Genomic DNA, 27,190 nt, shown 5'->3' on the forward strand with positions numbered 1-27,190 from the left:
AGGGCGGAGGGAAAGAACTTGGAGAGCAGGACCAAAACTGGATACTGACAAAGAGGGAAACGGAAAGGAGGGGAGGCTGCAATGAGACAGAAACAACCTAGCGAAGGAGGAAGCCGTGCCATTGTGAATTTCAGGGCTCAGTAGGGCTGCTACAGCATCTAAACTGGTTTCACAGTCAACCTGCCCTGGCTGATAGAGGCAAGACTTGGGGATGAACGTGGGGCACGTGGGACTGTCAGGGAGCACCAAGAGCAGGGCTGCTGCAGGGAGCGGGGCAGGAGAAACACCAGGAGCTAAGAGCAATCCCAACACAGGCAGTACCCTCAGTGACAAAGTGCCACCCTACAGTACCTGAATGCAGCAGGTTGAGCCAGGTGCCATCAACAGCCTCCAATGCAGCAAGACAACCAGGGTGATGGTCTACCCAAGGACTCCTTCCAGCAACAGCTGGACACAGAGTTGGAGACTCTGCTATAAAGTCCCAGATCCAGCCAGGAGGAAGAGTAGGGACCAACATTCATACAACAGCTGAGTACCCCAGGCTGAGCTTAAATGAGTTCCTGAGCCCTTGGGGTGAGGGCAAGGTGGAGCGTGGGACCCAGGTGAGGCTGGCTGGGGCCATTAAAACCTGTTAGTGGGGTGGAAGGGGGAAAACCAGAGGTTTTCAAATATTTTATAAATGAGATGTTAATGTTATAACTTCTTCCTTTCAGTAAGACACATTAGCTCAATGAAACTGAGATCTTGCTCGCACTCAAAGGTGCTGTGACAGCTCTCAAAAACAGAAACAGAACCTCCATGTTTAGAGGATCTTCTTGTACCAATGCTAATAAGCCAGTTCCCTCAAATGTGTAAGTCATGCTGACAAAATGACATTTTGATAGTTCCACCTGCTAACACAGATACTCGGTTAGAAATCTGAGGTCCTGGTATTTCTAACCAGCATGGCTACACTTAGGAACTCCTGAAGTGTAAATAAGGTGAGAATCTCCCCTTTATTCAGGTGTCAACAAATGTCTACAGGTCTACAAATGTTCACCTACAGCACTGGGAAACCAATAAGGAGATTAAAGTTTCCTTATACACAGACCAAACAAATAAAGCTTATACATGCAACGAAATTCTGCCTTTTTTTTTTTAAGGTAACATTAAACAGGATTTTTCTGTATCTACCATTAACAAGTATTCTATAGGGTACTTTACAAGTGCAATTCTCCAAAATAAAGGTTATGTGCCAGTTCTGCTCAGGTTCACTTAGACTATTTCAACAGGTTTTCACACTTCTGGTAAAAAATACACTCTATGACAAATATGCATCTGCAGATCTGAATGAGAGCCCCAAATACCAGTTTTTCTGGCCATCTCTTAATAACTTAACACTCTCCTGTAATGAACACCAGGAGTCCAGAACCTACCCGTGTTTCTCAACTGTAAGATTGGTTTGTTCAGTATTGCAAAAATCTCCCTGTGTAAGACAGACTAACCAAAAATACTTTTGAAAAAAAAGGAACTAAAGGGACCACACTGACTTTTATCTGAGAAATAGTAGTTACAACACACACACACACACACACGCACAGGGATGGCACCACTGTATAAATCACTGTTTTCATTGAGCTAGGAGAGAAGCCCCACTGTGGAAGTATGGAATTCAGCGAGAGCCAATGTACCTGCAGGATAGCTCTTTCCTAGGAAATTAAGCATTTCTGTACTACTTGGCAAATACAGGATACGCACACTTACAACAGAGGCAAAATATAGCTATAATCAGCCACTTTCCTGGGAGATGCAACATTCCTTTTATTTTGGTGTTATTTACAAGGATAAAGCAGTCAATTGCAATTCTTTATTTACATAAATTGAGAATTCAGCTTGAGGTCAGAAAAGCTGATTTTATTGCTGTCTTTCAAGTATACACCACTCACTTCAACTGGCTTTGCAGCATAACAACAGAAAAATATTTTTTTTTTCCCAGAAATAACATTGGAAGTCCCATCATGGAATTCCACAATTTGTTCACTTGGGAAAACACCTACCTGTAAAAGAGAAGAAGACCCCAGCCTGCAATAACCCATTAATTAAATGGGAAAATGACTCTATAGACCAAAAGCATCAAAAGAAAAAGGACATTTTAGGTTTCATGGGAGTTGACAACTCTTTTATTACAAGAATGAAACGTTGCAAGGTGTTGGATCATTTATTGAAACTAACGTTTGCATAATTTTTCAGTGGTTTGCATTTGTATTTGTAACATTTGAGACTTAAAAGAAATAAGGGAAAGCAATATCCCTCCTTTTTTTCTTTTTTTTTCTTTTTTTTTTTTTTTAACATGCCCGTGTGGCAAGAATGCTGTAAATTTGACAAGGGTGGTACCATCTATATACATTTAGGAAAACATGCTTGCTGTGGGTGTACAAAAATAAAATTTATTTGTTAAATTACACATAAATATAAGGTACAAATGTATTTTTAAAATACAGATAAAGATAATCACACTTGCATTGTGTACATATGAAAATACAGTATTTTAATATTCAACATACACAGACACATTTATGATAAATGCAACTAGTTGGCAATGCCAGTTCTTCTCAGTCTGTTTTCTGTCCTTTTCTTCCCCTCCCCCCCCCTTCCAGTTTTCCATAAATATGGAAAAAAAGGCTTTTGAAACAATTAGTTCTGCCGGACATCTTGCAGCAGCTTGTTAATTTCTGCCACCAGCTCACTGGCATCCATGAGTTCGTGTTTACCATCACTGAGGTGGTTGAGCACGTTGTCAAAATCATCTTCCTCGTAATTCTCTGGGATCTCCTCCATGGCTGGCAGCCACTTGGAGGAAGGCTGCGCGCTCGAGTGAGTCCCCATAGTGGGCCCGTTGTTGGCAGGATTTTGGAAATGTGTGCTGGCTGCCCAGGCTGCCACCCCCTGCGGATAATTTACAGTCTTGGCTGGCAAATGTCCCTTCCTGCGCTCCAACGAGTTGGAGCGATCCATCTCATTGCACTCCGCGTAGGCATCTAGCGAGGGAGGCAGCAGGCGCTGGAAGACACTGCTCATTTCAGAAAGGAGAGAGGAGGTACAGGTGTCCCCTGCATCCTCCTCGCTCTGGCAGTCTTTACCAAACGTGGAAAAGCTCTTCTTCTTCTCACTGGCGTCAGCAGGCTGCGCATCTTCCTCAAGGCCCTGCTGCTGCTGCTGCTGCTGCAGCTGCAGCTGCTGCTGGGGTGACTGGAACTCCTCTCCAGGGATGAACATGTTACTTCTGTAGTCAGAGGAGGGAGAGGGCAACGGTGGCATCCAGCACTGGTCAGAGTGCCCCAGAACCCTGCACTCCTCCGTGCACAGCCGCATCGCTGCAAGAGAGAAAAGAGGAGAGTGAGCACCCGCCTCCTGCTGCAGGTAGCACTGAGCATTGGCAGGGACTAACACAGGGACCCCACTTCTCCAGAGATCTTAGAATCCGGTGGTTGGGTTCACCTCCTGTGTGTAGGAAATGGCAAATACAAATAGTCTGGATCTAAATATACTTGCATTGCTGAATGGTCTCAAAAAATGGGAGCGATAAATGCAGAATATGTATGACAGTAATGGGATCTCTTAACTAGGGCTGCAGATAAACATGTAAATCCTAGGTGGAAAACAAGTACTCGTGACTTAAAGCCATTTGTTCCCTTTGTACAGTGCTGTTTCATTCAACTAACTAACTAACTAAATAAATAAATAGAAGCGTTTCTACCTCCAAGCATTTACTTAAGTTTTACTGAAGTCTTCCACATGCAATTAGAGAAGCATATAAGTGTAATAAAGTGGGAATAAACGGACAGGAGAAATCAAGAAGAATGAACTGTCATGTGCAGAGGGATCTCCCTCTTCAGTAACACATCTTCTGATCAGACAGCGAGGGGTATGTTGAATATTGCCTTTTTAGCTGAATCACCTAAATTTTAGCCCAGTTATCAGAACACCTAGGGTTTAATTCACACCCCGTGTGACTCCAGTGTTTATACTGGAGTTACCCTGAGATGCACTTGCAGCTCTGTAGCTCAGGTAACTGGACCGTGCTGGCTCAGGCGCTGGCACAAGGGGGCCTCTGACCCACAGGGTGGGCATCCGGCAGGGCTGAAGAGCAGAAGACAACAGAGCCACTCTATCAGCTGCCTGGTTTTAGTGGTGTCTCTCAGGGAGAAACAATATGATGGGGCAAGTGACTGCACCCCTGGGAGCTACGCTGGTCTGAACTGGTCCATGGAGGGGCACTGCAAGAGTCCTCTGCAAACACCTGAAGAGGTCTGGGTGTGCAAAGACGGATGTGCCAGGAGAGAGGCTAAATTTTCCTCTCTAAAGGGAACTGATTCTGTAGGACTCAAAGCCTTGGCTCAGGCTGGCCACTGCCTGGGTACCTGGCAGACCTGCTGGAAAAGACCTAGGTGCTGCAGCAGCACTGACTTGAGCTGGAGTCACATACTTCAGAATAAAGTTTTCAGAAATGCCAAGCTCTTTGCATTATGCATGTTCTGGACGTAAGAAACTTTTGCACTAATCCCCTGTGAATCAAGTTAGATTAGCCCACACAGTATAGTTTCTTCTTCTTTCCCTTTATATACTGAATACATAAGAAATGTTTGCAGTTACGCCCTGTAAATTTCCCTCATTTCTCATCACATTTCCCACCTGGCTCTGGATCCACTCAGTTTATCAAAAAATCTTTTTGCAGTGGTTGTAAACAGAACGTATTTCAGCTTAGGACGTACCAGTGACTGACAAAGTCCTACTCTCATACTGTCAGCAGTATTTACCTCTGTGCTTTACGCAGCCTTTCATATTGTTCCCTTTCCTAATGCCCTTTCCTTTTCTCTGAGTATAAACTTTCGCTGTGAAAGTGAGAGAGTTCATACGCGAGAGTATGAACTTCTTCAAGAACACAGGCTCTAGCTGCAGGCTGAATATCGCACAAGCTACTGCAGATGGCCTGCTGATCCAGGGAGCTGCAAGCAAACACCAACACCTAGAAAATACCAGTGGCTGAAGTCTGGATATGAGCGACTGAAACGCCTTCAGGTGCTTTGCTCCCACCTATGAAAAGCACACCTGTCCTGTTCTACAGAAAACGCCTAAGAGTTAGAAAGGAGCAGAGATAGCGAAGTGATCCACGGTGCTTGGACGAGCTCTCAACTCATCCCAGAAGACGAGGATTACTTTTCTAATTAAGAAGACTCCTGTAAATTAATGAGAGGCTTTCAATGGTCTAGTATTTCATTACTAGTGAGCACTGCCTTATTGTGAGTTTTGTTACTGATGTTGTCAGGATTGGTTTTGGTATAAAATAATGAATTCTGACATTCCTGAACATAAGATCAAAAGATACTCTGAGCAAACTGAACGGTGTCATAGTCTGTCCTTAAATCAGCAATAAATAAAAGAAAAACCCAGATGCACAACAGCATTTTATTTCTTTTAGCCAGAACGTAAAGCTTATTGGTGAAGATTTAAAGTGAGAGAGAAAAAGAAACAAGTCTTTCAAGGGCAGTTATTGACCTTTCTGATCATGACATTTTCGAAGTTTTGGGGGACCGACACCATTCCTTTCCAGTTCCACTTTAAAGGGACAAACTGGAAGAACTTTCTCACAGCATTTTGTCTGTGTCCAGACTGACAATGCAGAAACCTTTCAAAATGGAGAACAGGAAACCTGTAGGAAGTTTTCTTTTCCTTTTCATTTGTTTAGATTGCCAATCAGTTCAGGTCTCATCTGAACAGGTTCATCACACTTATCTGATAGATTAAGACCACGTGTAGTGGCAAACAGACATCTGGGTGAACTTAAATGCCTGTCTTGATAGCCCAACCCAGTTCTGTCTGCACTCAGCAGGAGTTTTCCTCACTTTGAATGTGATTAGCCGGGTGCTTTTGGAAATCCTACCCGTTGGCTTCCTGTTTAGAGACCCAAGTGCAACAGCTTAAAACCAATCACGAATCACGGGCACTTCAGCCAGCCAAGAGGGCAGCCCCCCCTGCCTGCTGGCAGCCCCCAGCTGCCCGCCGGGAAGGGGACAAGCTCTGCCTTGGCAGCAGCGGGGCTGGATGCCAGTGCAAACATCATTGCACTTGAAGTTCCCCTGGCAACTGAGAGCTCCAGCAGATCCCTCCCTGGCTCTTTGCTAACCACAGGAGTGAATGAGCCATGCCTCGTGCTAGCTGGCAGAGGAGTAAGTAGCAGGAGCTGGGGGAGATGAGGATAAAAATATATTAGGGCTCCAGATTTAGGTTAAAGGTTTGGAAAAAATAGTAACTTTTCAAGACCTCCAGTTTTGAACCATTAAGTGTATAAGACTAGTTAGAGGAGGTAGGTGAATGGCTGGGTAGGTGACACAAGACCTAGCCTGAAGCAAAACACACAAAGCAATTTTTAAAGTAAAAATGTGTAACAAGAACAAATCAGACTTTTGGGGTTTACTCTTGCCTAGCATAACAGCATATTTCCCAGGGTAAAACACACCAAGGCCAGTGTGTAACAACAATAAGCTGCATAGTAATAACTTGAGAACTTTTGGGTCATTGAAAACTGGTGTTTTCCATGGCAGCAGAGAGAATGAGCTGCAGCAGTGCATCTCCTCTCCTCCAGCCCTGGGCAACACACGGGGGTTGCTTTAGGAGGGAGTACATGCTGCACTGCCCCACAAAGCAATGTGCCCCACATATGAAGTGATTTTACTTAACTTCTTAAGTTTACACTCTTGGTTCAGTGAACCATATTGAAATTACCCAGCCCTGTTGGTTATACTGAGAAAACTAAGTATGATGTGAAATAATTACAAGACCTAGGGTACAACCAGTGGCTGTATAATTACTAAAGTAATTACAAAATCCTCATATCGGTACTTAGCATGATTTCCCATAGACTCCTTTATTCAACTTATAACTGGGCTTAAATTTAAAAGTGGTACTTCATACAGATGAATATGGATGTATATGTTCATCTTCCCTTCACTCACCCTTTTCCAGCTTTTTCCTTTTCTGCCCTCTGTCCCTGAATTGTACCTCTTAAGCTCTTTCTTCTAGAAATCAGGGTCGAAAGATTTAAATTCTGGGATATATTTTGATCCTTCTCTTGCCACTCAAGTTCATTTTTCGCTAGGAGAAAAATACACTTTTCTCTCCATCCACATTTCTAGACTACCCTCACAATTCATTTCTGAATGGCAGAAGTTTGTATCCTATGGATCAAACCCTGTGTGGAAAATGTATCTCCCAAATTATAGTTCAGTGTATTTTTAAAAAACCACAACTGCCTGGCTTTGCAAAAACATCCACCCAGTCATTAGAAGTCTAAGGACATGGAGCAGATCGTGCTTTTGGGGAGAATCTGGAGCCAGCTTAGGATGATGTGAATAACAGAAAAAAAATGTAGTCATTGCTCTAGGCTGACCTTCAGTTGTGAGTGAGGTTTCATTTTGCTAGATATGTGAAGGCTTCAGCTCAGTATTTATCATGAAGCAGAGTAAAAAGGAAGGAAACACAGGGCTTGAAAGCTAAAGAACTTTTGCTTTCTTAGTAGCAGCTTTATCAAAGCGACAGCCAGGCAGCACTGTAAATAAACCGGTCAGCTTCCATTGTGCTCTTACCTGCAGGAATTCTCCCATCTGTAAGGAAAAGGTCACTGAATCCTTCCCCAAGAAGTCTGTCAATTGGAGACTCTCTCCCCAAATCATAATCACTGTCTCCAGCTTCACTGTCACCTCGGCCACTGTCTTTCAAGCTGAATTTATCCATATCTTGTAGGGCATATCTGTAAAGAGAATTGTGGCGATTGTGGAATTAGATTATGTCATGTACGTTATATTCCACTTTTTGATTAAAGAGACATGTCTGTATTTTCTGGTACACATGCATGCATATGTAGCAGAACAGTTCAGATCCTTACCTGTAGCTTCTGGAATACTTGTTTCCTCGAAAACTTGGCCTTGGTTGATACTGGCCCTGGTGGAGCATCGAGAGAAGCTGAGAAACCTGCTAAAGAAAGGGTGAAAAGACTGATTCCATGAAATGAAATGAAGTTTCTAGTTGTAAAACCACCAATTCACTTCTCAGGTTTGTTTGTAGGGAGGTTTGGCATTTTTTTCTCCTTTAAAGTTTAATTAAATCAAATTCCTGCACATATATAATGCAGTACAACATACTATTTTGTACTGTAGCGTCTGCCACAGGAAACATCTAAAGACTTTGTACAATGAGGAAATGCACTGCTGTTCATTAGCCTCTGAACTCATAATAATTAATTCATTAACAAGTTAAACAAGTAATTAAACAGAGCCGGAGTTTGGTTTTGTTTTAATAGATCAGAACCAACCCTTTACCATTCCAGGCTCCTCAAAATGCCATCGCTCTGCATGTAAAGAGTTACCAGGACGCAGCTCTCATTTAAGCTACGCTCATATATTACAATAGCTGTACTTAAACTGTGTCTGTGTTTAACCTTTTAGTTCTCCATCCCCATTAACGAAAGACTTTCCTGCATCGTTTCTCTGTAGAAATACTTGGGCACTTCTTAAACGGAGCCATACAGAGGGAAAAGGAAGGGAAGGCAGGGAAGAAAGGGCACTAAACCAGAGCACAGTACCGTCAATTGCACTCCACTGTTTCGACCTTACAGGGAAGAACCCAGAAATAACGTTACTAATAACAGATTTAATCCTATTCCCCATGGTAATGGCTTCAGTTGATATTGTGAGTAAAACTGCAAAGCTGTGACATCTAAAAAGAAATCCATAGCACGTTCTCACTAGGCAGAGACCCACTTGCCTGCTGCTCTCCCAGGCTGCATGCAGAGCACCTCCACGCTCCCAAGGGAACGCATGAGTGAACGTGTGTGTACACCATGGTATGGACCTTACCTCAACAGCCGGAGTAGCGTGGGTGAGTTCCAGCGAGAAGTTTTCAGGCACGTGGTTAGAGGAGATTGTCACCAGGCTGTTCAGCGATTGGTGGCTGTGGTGGCTCTGCCGGCTGCTCATCTGTCCCCTTTCCAGGGTCGGAGATGGCGACGGAGAAGCTCTGTGGTGAGATCTGATGGGCAAAGTGCCATTAACTGTTGGCACTAACGTAATGTCCCCTTTGTGGATCTGTCGTGAGGGTCGTTTTGGGTGGTGCTGGTAGGTCGACTCCGCCACGCGACAGTTGTAGGATCTGGTGTCCTTCTTCTCCCGATTACATCTTGTAGCAAAGATAACCATAATGACCAACAACACAGCACATATCGATCCTAAGGATATAATGGTTATCATGGAGACATCCAGGGAGGGCTGGCTCACCAAAGTTGCTTCTGTGCTTGCAAATGAATAAACATACTCAAAAACGGTGCATTTCAGAAGTGCTTTAGTACTAAGCTGAGGACTGCCTTTATCCTGGACTATCACAAAAAACTCCCATTGTTTTGCTGGCACTGATTCTATGCTCACATTGATAGAGATGTCACAAGTTTTGGGATCCATCACAAAGATGCTGTTTTCCTTGTCAGCTGCTATGGAGCAGCTGAGCTCAGAGTTCATACCAGAGTCTCTATCCGTGGCCCTTACCCTGGTGACAAGAAAGCCAATTCCAGCATCTTTAGGGATGGAGATTTCTGCTGTGCTGTTGCGTAGCACTGGCCCCACAATGACGGGAGCGTTGTCATTTTCGTCGATGACGGTCAGTACAACCGTGGTATTACTAACAAGCTGCTGACTCCCTCCATCCCTAGCTTGAACCACAAAGGCAATTTGATTTACTTCTTCATGGTCAAAGGTTCGCAGGGCATAGATCGCCCCATTGGAGGGATCGATGGTCACATAGGTTGTTACAGAACTTCCCAAAATATAGCTCTCCAAAATGGTGTACGTCACCTGCCCGTTGTCACCTAGATCTGGGTCTGTGGCTGTGACTGACGTGATGTACGCTCCCGGAGAGTTATTTTCCAAGATAACAACTTCGTATCTGTTTGTCTGGAAGCGGGGAGGGTTGTCATTTTCATCACTGATTTGGACAGTAAAGTGTTTCACTGTAGAAAGACTTGGCGTTCCCTTGTCCTCCGCTATTACAGTCAAGCTGTATTCAGATCTCTTTTCCCTATCTAGAGTGGCATTAGTCAAGATTAAATAGTTATTTTCATAAGTCTTTTGGAGTTTAAAGTGGCCATGTCCATGGAGCTTGCAAACTATCTCTCCATTCATACCAGAGTCCTTGTCTTGCACTCTGACCAGGGCCACGAAAGTGTCCAAGGGTGACCCTTCAGAAACGTAGGCTATCTCTTCTTTCTCTGGGGACATCAGGTTTAAGTTAATTTCAGGTCTGTTGTCATTCACATCCACAATTTTAATTATGATTTTGCAATGAGCTGGAATAGAATTCGGCCCCAAATCTTGAGCCTGAGCATCAATTTCATAGGATTTGGTTGCTTCATAGTCCACTTGCTTCAGGAGGGTCAGGTGCCCCCTTTCTGAATCTATCTTAAAAGTCTCTACAATTTTGGCAGAAACATGACTACTGAAGGAGTACACGACTTTACCGTTAGCGCCCTCATCTGGGTCAGTGGCATTGAGGTCTATGAGCAAAGTCCCGATGGGTGAGTTTTCTAGGAGCTGGATTATATAGGACTGCTGCTCGAAAACCGGGCTGTTGTCATTGGAATCAGAAATGCTTATTTTCAGGAGGGATGAGCCGGATCTCTGAGGCACCCCTTTATCTGAGGCAGTGAGCTGGAGTTCATAACTTGACTTCAACTCCCGGTCCAGCTCTCTGACCACAATCAGCTCCGCGTACTTAGCACCATCGGTCCTGGTTCGCACCTCAATGCTAAAAAAATCATTTGCAGAAAGGGAGTAAGTGTGAAGGGAGTTATCCCCTACATCTGGATCAAAAGCGCTGTCCAAAGGGATCCGGGTTCCTACGGCTGCGCTCTCTGATATTTCGATCGGGATGAGAGCTCTGGAAAACTGGGGAGAGTTGTCATTAATATCCAGCACTTCAACTTCAACATGGAAAAGCTGCAGATGTTCAGTGGGCAGAGTGATCACATCAAACTCGATGGAGCAGTTTAAGTTTTTCTGGCAGAGTTGCTCCCGATCAATTTTAGCCCCTATGCTGATCTCTCCGTTATCCTCGCGGACTACGAGCAAGGGAGAATTCCCCCTCTGCATGGCTCGAAACCGAACCGAGGAAGGGTTAGGCATTTTTAATAAAACATCAGCTACATCCTCCGACAGTCTCGCAATTACTGATCCAACTCTCTGCTCCTCATAAATCCTGTATTTCAAATTCCTGCCGAGCGCAGCCTTATTGAAAGATATTATCATCAGTGCAAAAATGAATATAAAGTGCATTTTACTGCCGAGCCGGTGCATTGGTAAGTTTCTGCAATTCATTTCTCCCAGCAAGTTACAAAGCAATTATTTCGACTTCCTTCGGTACCTTAACCCCAGCGCGCATCTGGTCCGTGCAAACTTGAAAACGCCTCTCCTAGCCAGCCGAGCGTTAATCTCTCACCAGATCAGAAAACTTTTTTTTTTTTCTTGGTTATATACACACCGTGCCGGGACATCCAGATACCATCCGCACGCAATCCGCGCCCGCTCATGGGACTCGCCGCTCCGCTGGCGGGGCCAGGGCAGGGCGCTCCGCTCCCGCTCCCGCTCCCGCTGCCGCTGCCGCCAGCCGGGCCGCCGCCGCCACCGGGCTCCGCCGCCGGGCTCCGCCGCTCCCGCCGCGCCGCGCTGCGCTCGCCGCCCCTCGCCCCGCCGGACTGCGCGCCCCGCTCGGCGGCTCCAGCCTAAAACCCGCCGCCACCGCGCCCCAGCCCCCCCAGACAAAGCCCCGGCCCGGCATGTGCCGCGCCGGCCCAGCCAATCAGCCCGCCGCCCGCCGGGGCCGCCGCGGCGCCCGCACCCAGCGCGCCGGGCGGGGCAGGGGGGGGGGGCTCCTCCTCCGCCGGCCCTGCCCGCCCTGCCGAGGCGGGGGGGCAGCGGCTGAAGGGCAACTTTAACTCGGTCCAAGGCCCCCCCTCCCCCCAGCACTTTCGAGCGGCTTTTTGAGGGTTTAATTCGTCCCCTTCCTGCGGCGAAAAAATGCGATCGCGCTCCTCATTGACATACTTTTAGGTTCCCTTGATTAACTAACCGGGTTCCGTTCGGCGCGCCGGCTTAGTAAAGGGGCGGGGGACACACACACACACGTCCCTGTCACCGTGCCTCAGCAGCGGCTGCTGGCTCTGCCGCACCTATTACCTGCCGTGCTCAGCACCGCGGAGCCCGCTCCGCTGCCCCGCACCTCTCCCGCCTCCGCGCCAAGTCCGGAACACTTCGCACCCCCCTGCCCTTCCCCCGGCTCCCGCTCGCCGCGGTTCTGCCCTCGGCGCAGCTGCGTTTGCCTCAGCCCGGGTCTTCTGTGTGTGCCCCTGCCTCGGTGCGTGTGCCTGGGCTCATTTTACGGGGCTCTTCCAGCGGTTCTCCAGAGGATCTTTTTCGCCCTGGTTGAAAAAGCACTTCGTGCTTCACCGTGACGATTTGTGCCAAGCGCACCTTCTACGTGCCAAGTGTTTTAAAGAAAAAGAAGCCACAAGGCAGATTAAGTGTTGGGGAAGTGACACATTCCTTGCCTCCCTGCGACTGCTGAAAACTGTTTTCACGTTTACACTGCAACCCGTTTGCACAAAAGAAAATCTCCTTGTGACCGAGTCGGTGATGCGCTTTGTGCGCACCAGGAATGCCACAGATCCTTACGGGAGCTCCCGGCGATGCGCCGTCTCCCTCCAGAAGGGCCTGCCTGGGATGTGATTCACGTTTCCTCCTTCTTGCCTTTGCTTTTTAAGTTTCGCATTTTAGCCACTGCCTCGCCGTGCTTTCCCTTCTTTTGCTGCTAACTTTGTCCATTTGTTTATTGGTGCTGCCCATAATCATACCATCGCTCTCTTTTATTGCTCCCCTCTCTCTTTTATTGCTCCCCTTTCTCTCTCATATTCCCCCCCCCCGCCTGTCCAAAAAATGTGAAAAGTAAATCTCTGCTTTTCCCAATTTACTTACTCTCAGCAGAGCTCAGCCAAAGTCACTAAGAAGGTTCTTGCTGAAAAAGAAAGCAGAGGAGGCTCAGCGTGAACTCTCCCTCTTTTTAAGCATTCAAAAGCATTTTATAAGCCATTGTCTCTTTTTTTTCTTTTTCTTTTTTTTTTTTTCCACAAACCAGCGCCGTGTGGCAAATTGTGCAGAATAGAAATGCCCATAATAAATGTATTTAGTACTGGGTCACGCTGATGAACATTCTGCCCCCATGAATAATACTGTTTTACAAGTTTGCAGCCCTTTCAAATTGCTGATCCCCAAACCCTATAGGCAAACTAGAAAAGCTAACACAAGCAACTGGGACTTTAGAAACCCATAGCCATCTGGCCTAAATCTCTAACAATCCAAGCCAATAATTATATCAATTCAGGCTTTAGTGAACCTCTTCGCAAACACCAAAAGAGCAAAGAAAGGAATTAGTGGCCATTCTAAGTTCTGGTGGAGAGAATTCAAAGATAATCTAATTCCATTAGTTCATGGACAGCTTTTTTTGCAGCTCTGATAAACCTTCCTAAAACATTTTTCCAAAACACTAGTGTAAACTCTTTTCTGACGATAATTGGGGAAATAGGTTCAATTAAATGCTGTTCTTAGTGTCAATAAAAAGCATTTTGTTGATAAAAGAAGTCACTGCCCCCTTACATGATGAGTACAGGAGATGAATAATTCATAGTAAAAATAATTTCACTACTTAAAACCCCAAATGTTATACATACTCTTAAATGATAATGTATTCTTGAAAGTAACTGCTTAGTACATTTAGATATGCAGAATTTGTTTAATGCAATTTTTATCACCTTCCAAATAGTAATTCCACTTCATCACATCCATCTTTCTGAGAGGCATACTCTGTGTATTAACAGATAGCAGGATACCTACAGATAGGAATTAGAGCCCTCTCTTCTTTTTTTCTCTTTTTAAAAATATATTTTTATTTTGCAACTTCACCGATCAGGTTATATATAATACTATCATTTAAGTCCACACTGCCTTGGAACTAGCCATTTACGCTTATAATGATGATAAAATGTCATTGGCACAATAGTCCTTATCTGAATTCTGAACTAAAGTAATGAAAAAGCCTTGCCTATTTTTTTTTTTTTTTTCATCTGACATTCATTCGAACCTAAAAGTGAGGAGGATCACATCTTAGGGTTGTTTGTTTAGACTCAGCAATATTTAAGCGCGTGGTGGTTCTAGAAGCGATACTTCTGTAGGGCGCTTCTGAGCATCCACAGCACTGCCAAGGCTGATTCCTCCCATATCCAGTGAAAGAGTTTTGTCTGAAAGTCTGTTAAACTCCAGTCCACCTTTGACATGGCAGACTTCCCTTACAAAGAAAAGGGAGAGTCCCACGTGCAGCCAGCAGACACTTCTTGGGGAGCGTGGTATTGTGAATGCTGTTAGGCACGTGAGTGGAGTGCTGCTGGCCTCCTGGAGAGTAATCTCGGTTATTCCCACCTAATATGGGTCTATTCAGCACAATGTTCTTCTCAAAAGTTGTGTTCAAATTCTCCAGTGATGTACCTGAGGAAAAAAAACAAACTGACTCCAAACAGCACTTCCATTTGCCTACAGTACTGCTTCACAAAACGCAGCTGTGCAGCAGATTAATTAATTTTTCACTTAGCTGAAAGTAGGTTCATTTCTGTGGTCGATATACTTTAAAGTCTGTCTTGTTTCTCCAAGGAGTTTTATTGAGCTCTCAAGCATATATTTTCTTCTAAAAGTTACTGATCCCCTAGATGCGCAGTATATATGCAAAACTTCGGTGACAGAGAATTTTACTTTGAAGAACTATTTTGAGAAATAGTCCCTCAACAGGGACGGGGGAGAAAGAAAATAATTTTCTTAACAATGACAGAAGCACAGTGAAATTAGCACAGTGCCGTTTGGTTCATTCCTTTCCTCACACACACACACACACAAATGAGATTTTATTCACTTTCAGTGTGATTTATTGCCTTATGTTGCATTATGTTACAAAATGTCATATGCACTATGCTCCAGCGCACAAGACATAGCAAGACAAAATTTGATTTGACACTTGCGTAATGAACGTGAAAGACAAGTCTTCCTAAGTCAGAAGTGTATTTTAAAAGAATATTTCTATCACAACACATGACAAAACTGGGGGGCTTCCTCTCTCCCTATTCTCTCTCTCCCTCATATTCTCTTTCTTGCTCCCTCTCTGCCCCCCTCTCCCTCCATCCCTCCTCAACAAACTTGTTTCCCCAAGTAAAACAGAGCTCCCCCCGGTCTTTGTACTTTACATTTCCATCTGTTGCAGCATGAGTGCAAACTGGGTGAATGAGTTGCCTTGTAGGCAAACCAGCATTGCCATTTTATCCTCACTCTTGGACCCACAAATAGGCTGACCACGATGCTGCTCCGTGGTGTGGGTGAAAGGAGGCTGACGTTTCGGTCTGATTTTTTGCACAGATGACCGTATTATAAAACTCATCACAAATTCACACTGTATTTGTCCAATCTACTATCAGTCGTGCTTACACCCGATACCCGATACCTTTTTCAGAACTGAGGTGCATCAGAGGCTGGATTGCTTTAAGAAATATTCAAGGCAGAATGGGCCATTGGATTAACAGATACGACCTCTGTATCACAGTCTTCTTAATTAAGCCCCAATACAGTCGGTAGGGTGTATATTTTAATCTGTGAAATACTAAACAGCGTACCTCTATCAGGCATCAGTTACCTGGTTCACTTGAAAAAGGCAGAGAATCGGTGATCTAAAATGGGGACAGGGATCCTGGCAGGCAAATCAGAAAAGAAAAAAAAAAATATCTACGTGATACTATCAATCCTGACCTCCACAAAATCCATGCCTTATATACACATACTACATGCACATACACCTGTACCTTAAAGGAATCCTGCTGAAGATACCCTGCCTACCAAGGTCTATTCCCAGTCAGAGCACTGCCCCTTCTGTGCACGTGCAGTGTCCGGCACGAGCAGTCTCAAAGGACACCTCAGAGACACCCAGGAAACACTCGGTAAGGGTAATAGCTGGATCAGGAAAAAGTATCTTCCTGCCCCAACAAATGGCCAGTTGAAGCCCTGAAGCAAAGGCTTGTTCCTACCCAGACCCAGAAATAAACAGAGGAATTTAGTTCAGAGCTCTGATATTTTCACTTTTCCAACTTGATTTAAAAAAAATAATAATCTGATCATTCATTAAAATACATCAAGTCACAAAATTCTATACAGTTGCTGATGGGTGAGAAATTTTATTTTGATAAGTGAGTTCAAAATCAGATTTTACATTATCATCAATCATCGTGGCAAAGGGCAGGGGATCAGATTTTCTTCTACATGAATAAATTTCCATGGCAGTTTTGCAATGCAGCATTGTGTATATAAATAGCCAGTTAAACCCGTATAAGTTCCATGCATGGTAAGTACTGTACCTAGATATTCAGTCTCTTTCTGAACCAATAAAACATTTATCTCTCAAAGTTTTACCAAATGCACATGCTTGAGACTTATGGTTTACTAAATTTCTATTAAAAATAAATGCATATAATGTAACACTGGATGCTTCTGAATTATTTTGAGGATTAGTTAATATGGTGCAAGATATAATGGAAATTCCATTGTTTGATCACTCTAATTAATTTATCACTTCGTGTAGTTATTTCCTTGTAAAGCATGAAGTAGAATATCTCTATTTGATAGCTGTTTACCCCAAATTGCCTTTAAGAGTAATGTATGTACTGCAGCAAAATGAGGCTGTGTATATTACACACGCTCGGGATAAAAGGCACCTGTCAGAACCATGGTACACCTTTCCCACCGCACCTAAGCTGACACGGGTGACACTGTGTGGCCCTGTTCCACTTTCTCACACAGCCACCGAAACCCAGCTGTAGGTCCTGTTGTGTATGACAGATACTACTGCCCATTTCCTCGTGCATCATTTTTTTCCTTCTGTCCATCTCTTGTCACCACAAGTAACAAGGAGAGCCAGATGCTTCAGAGTACAGTAGCTATAACCTTTGGTTCATGCAAAGTGGAACTTGAGGAACAAAGATGCTCTGTCACCTCCTGTCCCCTAACAATGCAGCCACCATGGGGCTGGACTGGTGGCCAGTGCAGAGACCCCAGACCGCTTTTTCCCCATAGGGGAAAAACTTAGACTCGAGCGCTAGCAACATCTGTGCTCTTTGCCTGAGGTCTGCTTACTGGTTTTCAGCCTTACATGGTGGTGTACTTGCATTGGATTTCCCACATCTGGTTCTACTCCAGATGTTAAGAAATTAATATACTGCACGCACTGGAATTTGAAATACTTTACATGAATAAATGTGAAAGGCTTTCTGTGCCTTACAGCAGTGCTATTCTGCTTTGACAAACGTCTTGCTCTTGTACGCTGCAACACACTAACTAGCGTGTGATGATGTTTTCAAGGCCTCTCTTACTTTATACAGAGCAGAAGGAGCAGCTGCATTTGTGACACTTCTTTCCTTCAAAAGGAGTGGGGTTTCTGTAAAGGAAGGGTTTGAAGTTTGGTGTAGATGTGAATTTAGTCAGGGCTGCAATACATACTTTGTCAAATTACCAGTCGGCCTAAGCTTTTCATGGAACTGTAACTTTCTCCGTTGCCCCTGGGAGTTTAAAAAAAGGAGCATAATTGCTGTTTCAAGTGTCTTCAGGCCAGACAAAGCATGTGTTCAATCTTCCACTGACAGCCTAAGCCAAACGATGCAGATCCACTCATGTGTACCTACTGCCAGCAGCTGCTTGCGACCAGCATGCTATAAGGATGCCGGACACTCGTGATGGGGAAGGGTCCATCGTCTCCAGCAGAGCCAGGGCTTGGCTGCGTGCAGCCACAGCGGGCCCAGAGGCAACTCCAGAGTTTTTAAGACACTTTGGTCTTCTTCTGACCCTGGGGTTGATGGGAACCAACCCAATCCACCGAAGGATTTTGAACAGCTTCCGGGTCAGTTTAAATTGTCTTGAAGAGTGGGAGCCTTGCAGGAGTGCAAAGCTGGACACAAAGTATTGTGGCAAGAAAGGACACTTGGTCAGATTTCTCTAGAAATAGACGCTCTTGGGCAAACGCTTCCTGGAAGGATCTGAATCTCTCCCTGCTGCAGCATTTGGCAAGCCTGTGTTACAAAGGACTGTCATTAAGGGACAGTCTTCTGTCTCCTTTATGGCCTTCCTATCTTCAAAACCTCAGGCACAGTTCACCATGCAGCCTGCTTTGTGAATAAGGACCAAATATGTTGTTTATTTTATTTTACAGTAAATATTTATGCAGCACTCCACATGGGTATCTGCATTTTTTTATTCTTGATTTTTCTGGGAAAAGAAGAGAAAAAAAAATACTCTCTGCTTCAATGTCATGGGAAAACATGTGGAAATGTAAACCTGCTGTAGGAAGCAGGCACAGTGGGAGCTGTAATGGGAAAAAGGCAGGCATGGTTTATCAGCAGAATATGTAACATACACTGAACATCCGGCTTCCCAAGTAAGTTGTTAACAGTGCTCAATACAAATGTTTCTCTTTAAAGAATCAGATGTTCCTCTCTTTTTTTTCAATAGCTGCAGTATGGTAAAACTGGTGCCATAAAGTCATTGCAAGAGACAGCAAACAACTTTGTTATCATAATAGGCTTTTTTTTCCTCCTTCTTTTTTAAACAATGGCTCTAGCAGGTGGCATGTGGCTGAGACCGGGTCTATCACCATCTCCAGGGTGCCAAGACGTCCCTCAAAGTTTCTGTGGGAGGAATTTGTTGGTGGGATTTGGATTGTAAAGGCACGTGAGCATCTGCTGCCTGCTCAGTCTCATTATCATTGACACAATTAGCTCCTGCAGCTCTCTGCCCGGCAGCTAGAGAGGGGACTCAATTTTCTTGCCTCTCTGACAATGCTCATTACCATTCATCTGAACCTACAGGTTCTTCTGCCTCCGAGTCCGGGCCAAGGGCATGTGAAAACAGATCACACAGAGAAACACTTGAGGAAGGAAGAACAAATTGACATAATAGCTACTAACAACCTAAAATCAACCGCCTTGTATACAGCAGCACTGATAAACTTTCAGCATTCACAGCTATGGCTCTCTTCCTCTCTAAGTCGCTTTATTCCTGGAAAACCACATTCCATGCTTTTAGGCTAGCGTATGCTGCCTATAAGTGGCTTATAACCTTTTTCTGCTGATTCAGGAGATATTAAACAGCATTACTATTGTCCTTCCACACCCTCAACCACTTGCAATGTTCTAACACACTTTCTTCTTTTTTTTTTTTTTTCCCCCCGTTTGTTTGGGTTTTTTTTTTTTCATTATGTACAGAAAAAGTCAATTTTCCACCTTGGAATTAATTTGGGAACCAGACTGAAAAGTGAGATTTTTGCTCCTTATAGTATCACAGAAACTAGTTCATTGACATCTTCCTCTGGCAGCCACAGCCTAAACAGAATGCTGACACATATCTGTAGATAAAGACTTCACATTCCTCTAAGTGTCCTCACCCCACATAAAACTGCAATTATTTTACATTTCCTTACAATAGATGCTGCATAATTCCTCCTTGCTGGCCTTATGTCCTTTTATTGCTACAAAGAACCCTTAGCCCATAAATGGAAGATTAGAGAAGTCGCACATTTTCCAAATAAATCACTTGGCTAAAAGCAGAGAGGAGGGAAAGGAGAAAGGGGGAGAGAATGTAAACTGATCTATCTCCTGAACATACGTCAAGGATGTCTGTCTTTGAACAAAGAAAACAGAAGGACTTCAAGGCCCAAATCTGTGATAATCTTGCAGTTTTCAAATGTTGCATAGATAGCAATTTGTGACTTTCTTGAAAATGTTAAAGCAGAAATATATTTACCACAACATGCCTTTGCTGAGACTCAGCCTTTGCTAGGTCTTTGTAACGCAGGAGGATGCAAAATATCACATAGAGCTGGGGAGGAGGCAGGGGCATGACATTTGCTTTCAGATGTTTTTAAAACTCAAGGAAGTGTTATTGTTTCCATAAATCATTACTGTAGGTTTATTTTCCTCAACCCCCTCGCTGTCTTGTTAGACAGAATGTAAGCTGGGCATCGTCATTGCTCAGGGCTAAAAAGAAGAAAATGGTGGCGTTTCAGTGAGTTTCCCCCAAGGATGACTGCCACGGTTTTAATCCCAGGTTCCAGGCAGCACGGCAGTCCTGCAAGCCTGCAGCACTGAGGAGGGACAAGGGTCTCCTGCAGTGATGGTCCAGAGCCCACGCCTGTTTGCAGAACTGCCCCAATTCCCCTGGCTTTGTCATGGAAATGTGAACCCTGAAAGAAGAGTCTATTATGTCAAATTACAAATTATATTATAGGGTTTTAAGTAATTGTTTGCTGACTGTTGTCATGCACATGTGGTTTGTTGGAAGTTGATGTAATCATTTTGGCAAATTTCCACCAGCCAGAATCAGCCGGGGTGAGCTCTTAAATCAGTTGCTGGAGGGGGGTGTTCACATCATGCAATTAATGGGTGAAAGACTAGCACAGACACCCTTCAAAGTTAATTTACGCAGACCCATTTTAGAAGCAGTGCATTATGTCTTAACTGTATGAAATGCATTGTGGACATATCAGCATTCATAAAATTCATTAGAAACCCATTAGTTCAAATGAAAAGACTTCTGTTGCTTTCATACTATAAAATTCAACATTTTTAAGGCCAGCAAAAAGATATAAAGTGTATAGAAAATACAGCAAAAAAACATGCTGTGTTTTTCTGGAGCCGTTTGAATAAAGTTTTCATCCCTTAGAAAGATTTTTGTTTCAATCAAACATCAAGTAAAATAAATATGCAGGACTATTCCAAAATAACCTTAACTTCCTGGAATGCGTTCTCTCACCAGGCTACATAAATAGGGGTACACCCACATTTCTTCTCTAATTCTGTGGTCCAAAATATCTACGTCAGATCCTGGAACACTTCAGCATGCTGTAATGAGGCAGCTGGCATTTCTTTTTCATAAATTCAGTAAATAGTAACACTACAGTGACTGGAATTTAAAAGCATAAATTGACACACTTACTTTCTAATACAGCTGTGTTGATTTTTCATTTAAATAACTTCTAGGGGTTATACCTATACACACACACATATATATATTTATGCATATGTTGCATTTTTAAAGAAACAAGTTCAGTAAAAGAACTTGTAATGAATCTCGATAAGCTGCTTTTGCAGTTTTCAAGTATGTATAATTGTTCATGGGTGCCTTTTCTCAGGGCATCAGTGCTATTAAGGTATTGGTCTTTTGTTTTGTCCTTCCACAGACTTCTATCACAAAATGAAGCTATTAAGCAAATGCAGAATAAATCATGCACACACAGTATGGCATATGGATAATTTCCATTAAAGAAGTTCAATATACAGATAAAAGGAAAATTTGATAAAAATAAGTGGCAGAGTCTAAGTGGATTTGGTATATTGCGAGTGGGATGAAGTGTTACACAAGCTAAGCTCCATGACACTGTTTAGTATCATTTGTTCTCCTAGACATCTTGTTTTGTTTAAACACTGATTTCTTTATATAGCACCTATAACATAGTTGAAATCTTTTTTCTTTTTTTTCTTTTTTTTATTTTTTATTACTAGTACCTGGGTAAAGAAATGGTTCAATAGCTAACAATAAAAATCCGTCACAATTTGCCACTTGAATTCTAAAAGCTATAAAACCAAGTGATAAAACTACAAAGCACATACTAAGAAAACCTCAGTGTTTTGACAAGTTCGATGGTTTTTGTTGTTAGCTTTGTTTTATGATCACTTAGACAAAACACCTGCACGGGTTTTAAACCAGTTAAGCAATATGCAACCTGTCACATGTATATGAAAGTGAACTGCATGCATTTGCCCAGGTCTGCTGTGGTTTGAAACTAAACCAGGGTGCTTTCTTCTTCAACTGTGGAAACCTTTTTCTTAAATCACTATTTTCATTAGGAATCACATCAGCTCACTAAGGGATTCCAAAGAACCTTTTCCTAAGCTGACTTTAACAGCAGCTTTTGTTTACAGCTAATGAAGATAACCTCCAATGTTTCTGCTGATCTGAGCATAAGAAGGATGAAGTCTGTTGACTCGGATACGTAAGTGCACAGATGAGTTAACGGTTTAATTTCAGCCAAAGTGCGTATCACTGAAATCAGATCAAGTTTAAAGGAAACTCCTAGATCATATGGCTGTCTCACGTCCGCAGCCAATAATATTTTAAGAGTTTAGTTTTGGAAGTTATAGTTTATATATTCTCTTAACTAAGTTCCGTTCATATTCTCTTTCTGTTACCCACCTAGGTCAAATAGCATTCAACCACAAAAAGCACTCGATCCGTTAGTAATTCAACATGGTTATGACCCATAACTAGTACTTCAAGCAGACATTATTCTCGTAACTACTCCTCAAACTTCATTTCCGTTCATTAGTGTCTGCTGGCTCTCGATGGTTTGATTTGCTTGTGCCATGAAGGAAGCTCAGCAGACTCTCTCTGGCCTTGGCACATGCAGAGGGCCATCTCCTTCCTACCCTTCAGTTAACTGGAATGAGATGAAACCCTGGAGGCTGCAGAAGGAAGCACTGTGGTTTTGGTTTACCTGGACTCTATACATTAACCAACTTGAATGCCTCTGTAAAGCCTGCCTCCCAAAATATCTACTACTGAGCCAAATTCTGCTGTCACCAGGGAGTGCCTGGGCACCACAGGTCCCTGCTTTCAACATTAATTGAATTAACTGATTAAAAGGAGGAGATGATTAAAAGGAGATAACTGTCTTTCACTATATGACTCCTGATGTGAGCCACATTCACATCTCATTTGCCATAAGCAAGTGTAACTGAAGGGATCTCCGGTTTTTATAAATTAATTTATTTCCTTGAAACACAAGAGGTGTTTGCACTGTAACAGCAATAACCCACCTGAAAGAGTATGCCTTTGTACAGAAATAAAAAAGGAAAAAAAAAACCCAAACCTGTATCAGCCCCACCCGTGTGGAAATGAGACCAAAATGACTGACCTCTGTTCTCAACTGAGGTATAGCCATGGTCTTATGGTTCACACGTTTATGGAATGAGGACACTTGAGAGTTACTTCCCTTTGAAAAGGACTAGCCCTGATCGCTGTGACTAGGTTTAATTTATGGTGTTCCAAAATCACAACACAGGAATGGTTACCTTTATTTTTTAATAGATCTTTCACAATGGAAGAATTATGAAATGAGTTTCATGGAGCTGAGCACCATGGAGATTACTAGGTTTGTCATTGTATGTACAGACAAATAGAGAGAGAAGAGGTGGAAAGAGAGCACTTCTCTGACATCTCATCATTAGTATTTTGTAGGGCAACCAACATGCTGTAAAATCTATTTGCAAAATACAATAATTTTATCATTTATGGTTTTTATTATATATGCTTTCTTCCTAACATTGTAAAATCATGAAAGCCTGGCGTATTTTAAATCAAATGCATGCACTGCATACTTAAAGTAAGAATCTAACTAACCCAAGAGCAAAAAAATACAATAAAATAAAATTCAGTCTTGAACTAAAAACCTATATAAATTTGCATATGAATCCTATTTAGTCAGCCTGACTTTGCTAACAGACAAGTGCTATTAAGTTATCTTTGTCCTATCCTTCCTAACAAAAATTCTCCTAATAGGTTCCTTTTTGTTGAAAACGGAAAAAAAATACTAGTTTATAGTAGTTTTCAGTTCTCAGGGTCCCACTTGGTATGTCTACCTTACTACATGGCATATACCATTTCTAAGACTGACTCTGTGCTGTTATGCAAAATTGCTCTCACAGTATTTCTACCACTTACTACAGTGGTACAGGACTGACAAACAAATCCAAGCCTTCAAACAGGCAGCCTTAAAGTTATCCCCAGCCCTAAGTGTTTTCCTTGATGGGGCCTGGCTTTTGAATGCTGTATGCTACATAAGGCAAGTACACTGCACATATTTTGCAACCGGTGTGATCTGAGAGAGCTCTCAGAAATGATGGTTGAGTCAGTTCTTTCAGCAGTTCTTTCTGCTTTATGAAATTAATACTGAAGTGTCTGATACACTCAGTTATCATCTAACAGTCAAAGAAAATGACCCTTAAGATATCTGTTTCTGTAACTAATCAAACTGAGACAGAAAGAGGATTACATTCATTCGTTTGGCTTATGGTTTGTGCTGGTTAAAGAGTCCCCAAGAAGGAATACTTCTTTCCCAATTAATTAGACTTTTCTTTCCATCCAGCATGAATTTTCCAATATCCATTTGAGTACAAAAAATTACTAATTAAAGCCACTGACCATTCCCTTAGCCAATCTCTTCTGCTAAATTACTTCAGTGAATCATAGCCTGTTTCGTGGCTTATAGGGTCGTTATGGCACAGAAATGCTACGAGCAATTACTATGACAGTAACAGAGAATGCCTACATAGCTAGATATGGACATCTACCTTGAAATGGAAAATCCATATGAAAAATCTATATATCAGTCTTGTTCTCAAGACCTGAGTTGTTTTTTTCCCCCTGTGATTACCACTGGATTTGATCAGATGCCTTACTCTATTTTTTGCTTTATCAGATGAGTTCCTTTTGCTGCTTCTCTACTGCTCATTGTGACTTGTTTTCTGAGATAGCTTAAAAAGAGTTTTTTTTATGCATACACGTTTCTAAAATTAAATAGATTCTTGACTGTTCCACAGAACCACTTCCATTCAAAGTGGGTGCCACACTTGGGACTTTCTCCCTTGTAGTTTGGTGGCAGAAAGGGGTGCAGATCCTTTGGTAAAATGGGTGATTTCTGCAGAGGGCTTTATCGAGTCTAAACCCTTGATCTTGGTATCATATTTCATAGGAAGTGATTAGAATGGAGTGCTGCAGCGCTGCTTTGCCTACTGTCTTTATAGCAACACAGGGAATTTGCTGTGTTCTGAATTCAGTGTACCTTTTTCAAGGCCAGTTGACAGGCAAATATAGTCCTCAGAGTATAAACAAAACCAAAAACCAACCACACACACACAAAAAGAAAAAAAAAAAAAAAAAGGGAGTTGACAAAGGTACTGAGAAAGGATGTCATTTTTCATGACCCTGCAAAGAGGAGCAGGGTGGTTCTGCTGATGCAGAGGACCATATGCTGGGAGCCAGGACACGTGGGGCTCATTAACTCCCATACAAGTTACCGGAGTCTGAAGAAGGAAAGAGCAAGATTTGAGCAGTGAGACATTTGGGAAGAGCCCACAAGTCAAGAAAATAATTTGTTTGAAAGCTGTTTTGTCAATTAGTATTGCAAGGAAAGGAAAGGAAAGTTTGCAACTGAGTTTACCCAGTCGAAAAGCATTTTGTTAGCAGTATGAAATTCTTCTTAAAAAGATTAAAGATTCCACACTACTTGAAGGTGAAATCTGTTCGAGCGCATGAATCATGTCATATTTCTTGTACAGGGATCTGCCCATGAAATAAGAAATATTTGTAGAATATATCAAGGTTCATCTTTCCTTTGTGCAGCGAAACATGTCCATAGGTATATGTGCATATATGTATACATATGTATATTATATGCATACAAATAACATTTCTCTTTCAAGTTAGAGACATTTCAGGTCCTCATCTCAGGAAGCATGAGTAAAGTCATGAAGTTAAGGTATTTATAGGAATACAGCTGCTTAAATACTTTAGTATGGAGTTTAGGTTTTGTCAGAAAATGTTGTCAGAATAACACATTGGCATAAAAAAAAATAAAATAACCAGACTTGGTAGCTAGTGTTTTTTAAATACACATATATCATTAAACTACTCTTGAATTACTGCATTTACGCGTGGCAGAAAACAAGGGAACAAGCCTTAATTGGAGCAAGTTTAGATCCAAATGGAAACAAATGCCACAGTGTAGAAATAGCCTTAATGCCAAAATGCCTCACAAGCTGGCTGCAGCAAAACCAGTACAAATGACCAGGAGAAATGAAGGACATTTAATGCTTCTGCAGCAGCAGCCAGTTCCCATCTCTTTAGTCCACATAATGGTTAAAGTTGGCAATAGACAGTAGTTTTATAAAGCTTATATTGCATAGGGAAAAAAATCCCCAAAGCGCCCAATGCCTTCTTGGCCAGCCTGATGTTTGTCTTTGGAGTGATCTGCTTGTGAAAAGTCCCATTACTTAAAGACTAGCTCAGTCTTTGTAGCTCAATTGTAATAATTGATCCCTTTTAAAATTAAAACGAGATTTTTTTCTTTCATTTATAAAAGCTTTACTTTTGAAAAATCAATTATTTATACTCTAGATCAATTCCAAAAAAAAATTTTCATTATCATAATTCAAAACTAACTCCCACACACAGCTGAATCTTGTTCATGCTGCCCAGGTACTCACAGCCTTGCAGTGGCACTTCTATAGCCTTTTAGAAAGTACAGATTTTGCTAGTTATATTTTTGTAAAACCTAACAGAGTATGACCCAATTTCTCTATGTACATGGATGTATTTAACCTCAAGGAATAAGTTGCTTGAAAGAAAAACACCCTGCACATCTCCTTGACAAAAATGTGAATTCAGTAAGACTTCATTTCCATCACTTGTGCAGCCCAGCCAAGAACCCACTTGGGTTCTGGTGGCAAAGAGGGATTCAAATGTCTCTCAATATTGTACCCATGTAAGTACCTCATTTACACCGAAGTCACATACATGTATTTTTACTATACTTTTCAAACTCAACTTTTCAACGACACCTTATTGATTTGTAAGAGAGCTATCTGACCTGAAAATCCACTGTGTTCCTATGTGGATGAGATGAATGGCAGATTAAAAAGCAGTCATTTCCTCAGAGAAAAACACACAGCGAGTGGAGAACTTCTTCTGGATTTGACAACCTTTATTTTACTTCCTAGGGAAGAAAAAAAAAAAAGAAAAAAAAAGAGAGATTTTTATGAGAAAATAAAAAAAATATAATAGATATGAACAAAAAGTAGGACTTGAAATGCATTGCTGGAATTGATTGCGTTTGAAGTTGTTACATTAAGTTGGAGCCTCTCCAGTAAATCATTGAGAATGATCTTAACTCTTTGTGTTATGTTAGAAATAGCTTCTCAGTGAAACTC

General features: G+C 42.5%; 1 protein-coding gene across 6 annotated transcripts in view; it reads right to left on the bottom strand.

Moving 5' to 3' along the window:
* Positions 1 to 2,182: 2,182 nt before the first annotated feature.
* Positions 2,183 to 27,190, bottom strand: part of PCDH18 (protocadherin 18) — a 49,177-nt gene continuing 24,169 nt past the window's right edge. For 4 of the 6 annotated variants that reach the window (XM_080402661.1, XM_080402658.1, XM_080402660.1 and 1 more), the window contains 4 exons: positions 8,892 to 26,976; positions 7,922 to 8,010; positions 7,623 to 7,786; positions 2,183 to 3,353 (listed from right to left, as the gene is read on the bottom strand). In XM_080402661.1, the coding sequence (XP_080258787.1) occupies positions 2,674 to 3,353; positions 7,623 to 7,786; positions 7,922 to 8,010; positions 8,892 to 11,396 (3,438 nt within the window). In that variant the 5' untranslated portion in view covers positions 11,397 to 26,976 and the 3' untranslated portion in view covers positions 2,183 to 2,673. The remainder of the gene's footprint in view (positions 3,354 to 7,622; positions 7,787 to 7,921; positions 8,011 to 8,891; positions 26,977 to 27,190) is intronic. The other 2 variants (XM_080402657.1, XM_080402662.1) reach the window with 2 other exon arrangements.

This window comes from Falco punctatus, assembly GCF_963210335.1.
Source record: "Falco punctatus genome assembly, chromosome: 1".
Taxonomy (NCBI): Eukaryota; Metazoa; Chordata; class Aves; order Falconiformes; family Falconidae; genus Falco; species Falco punctatus.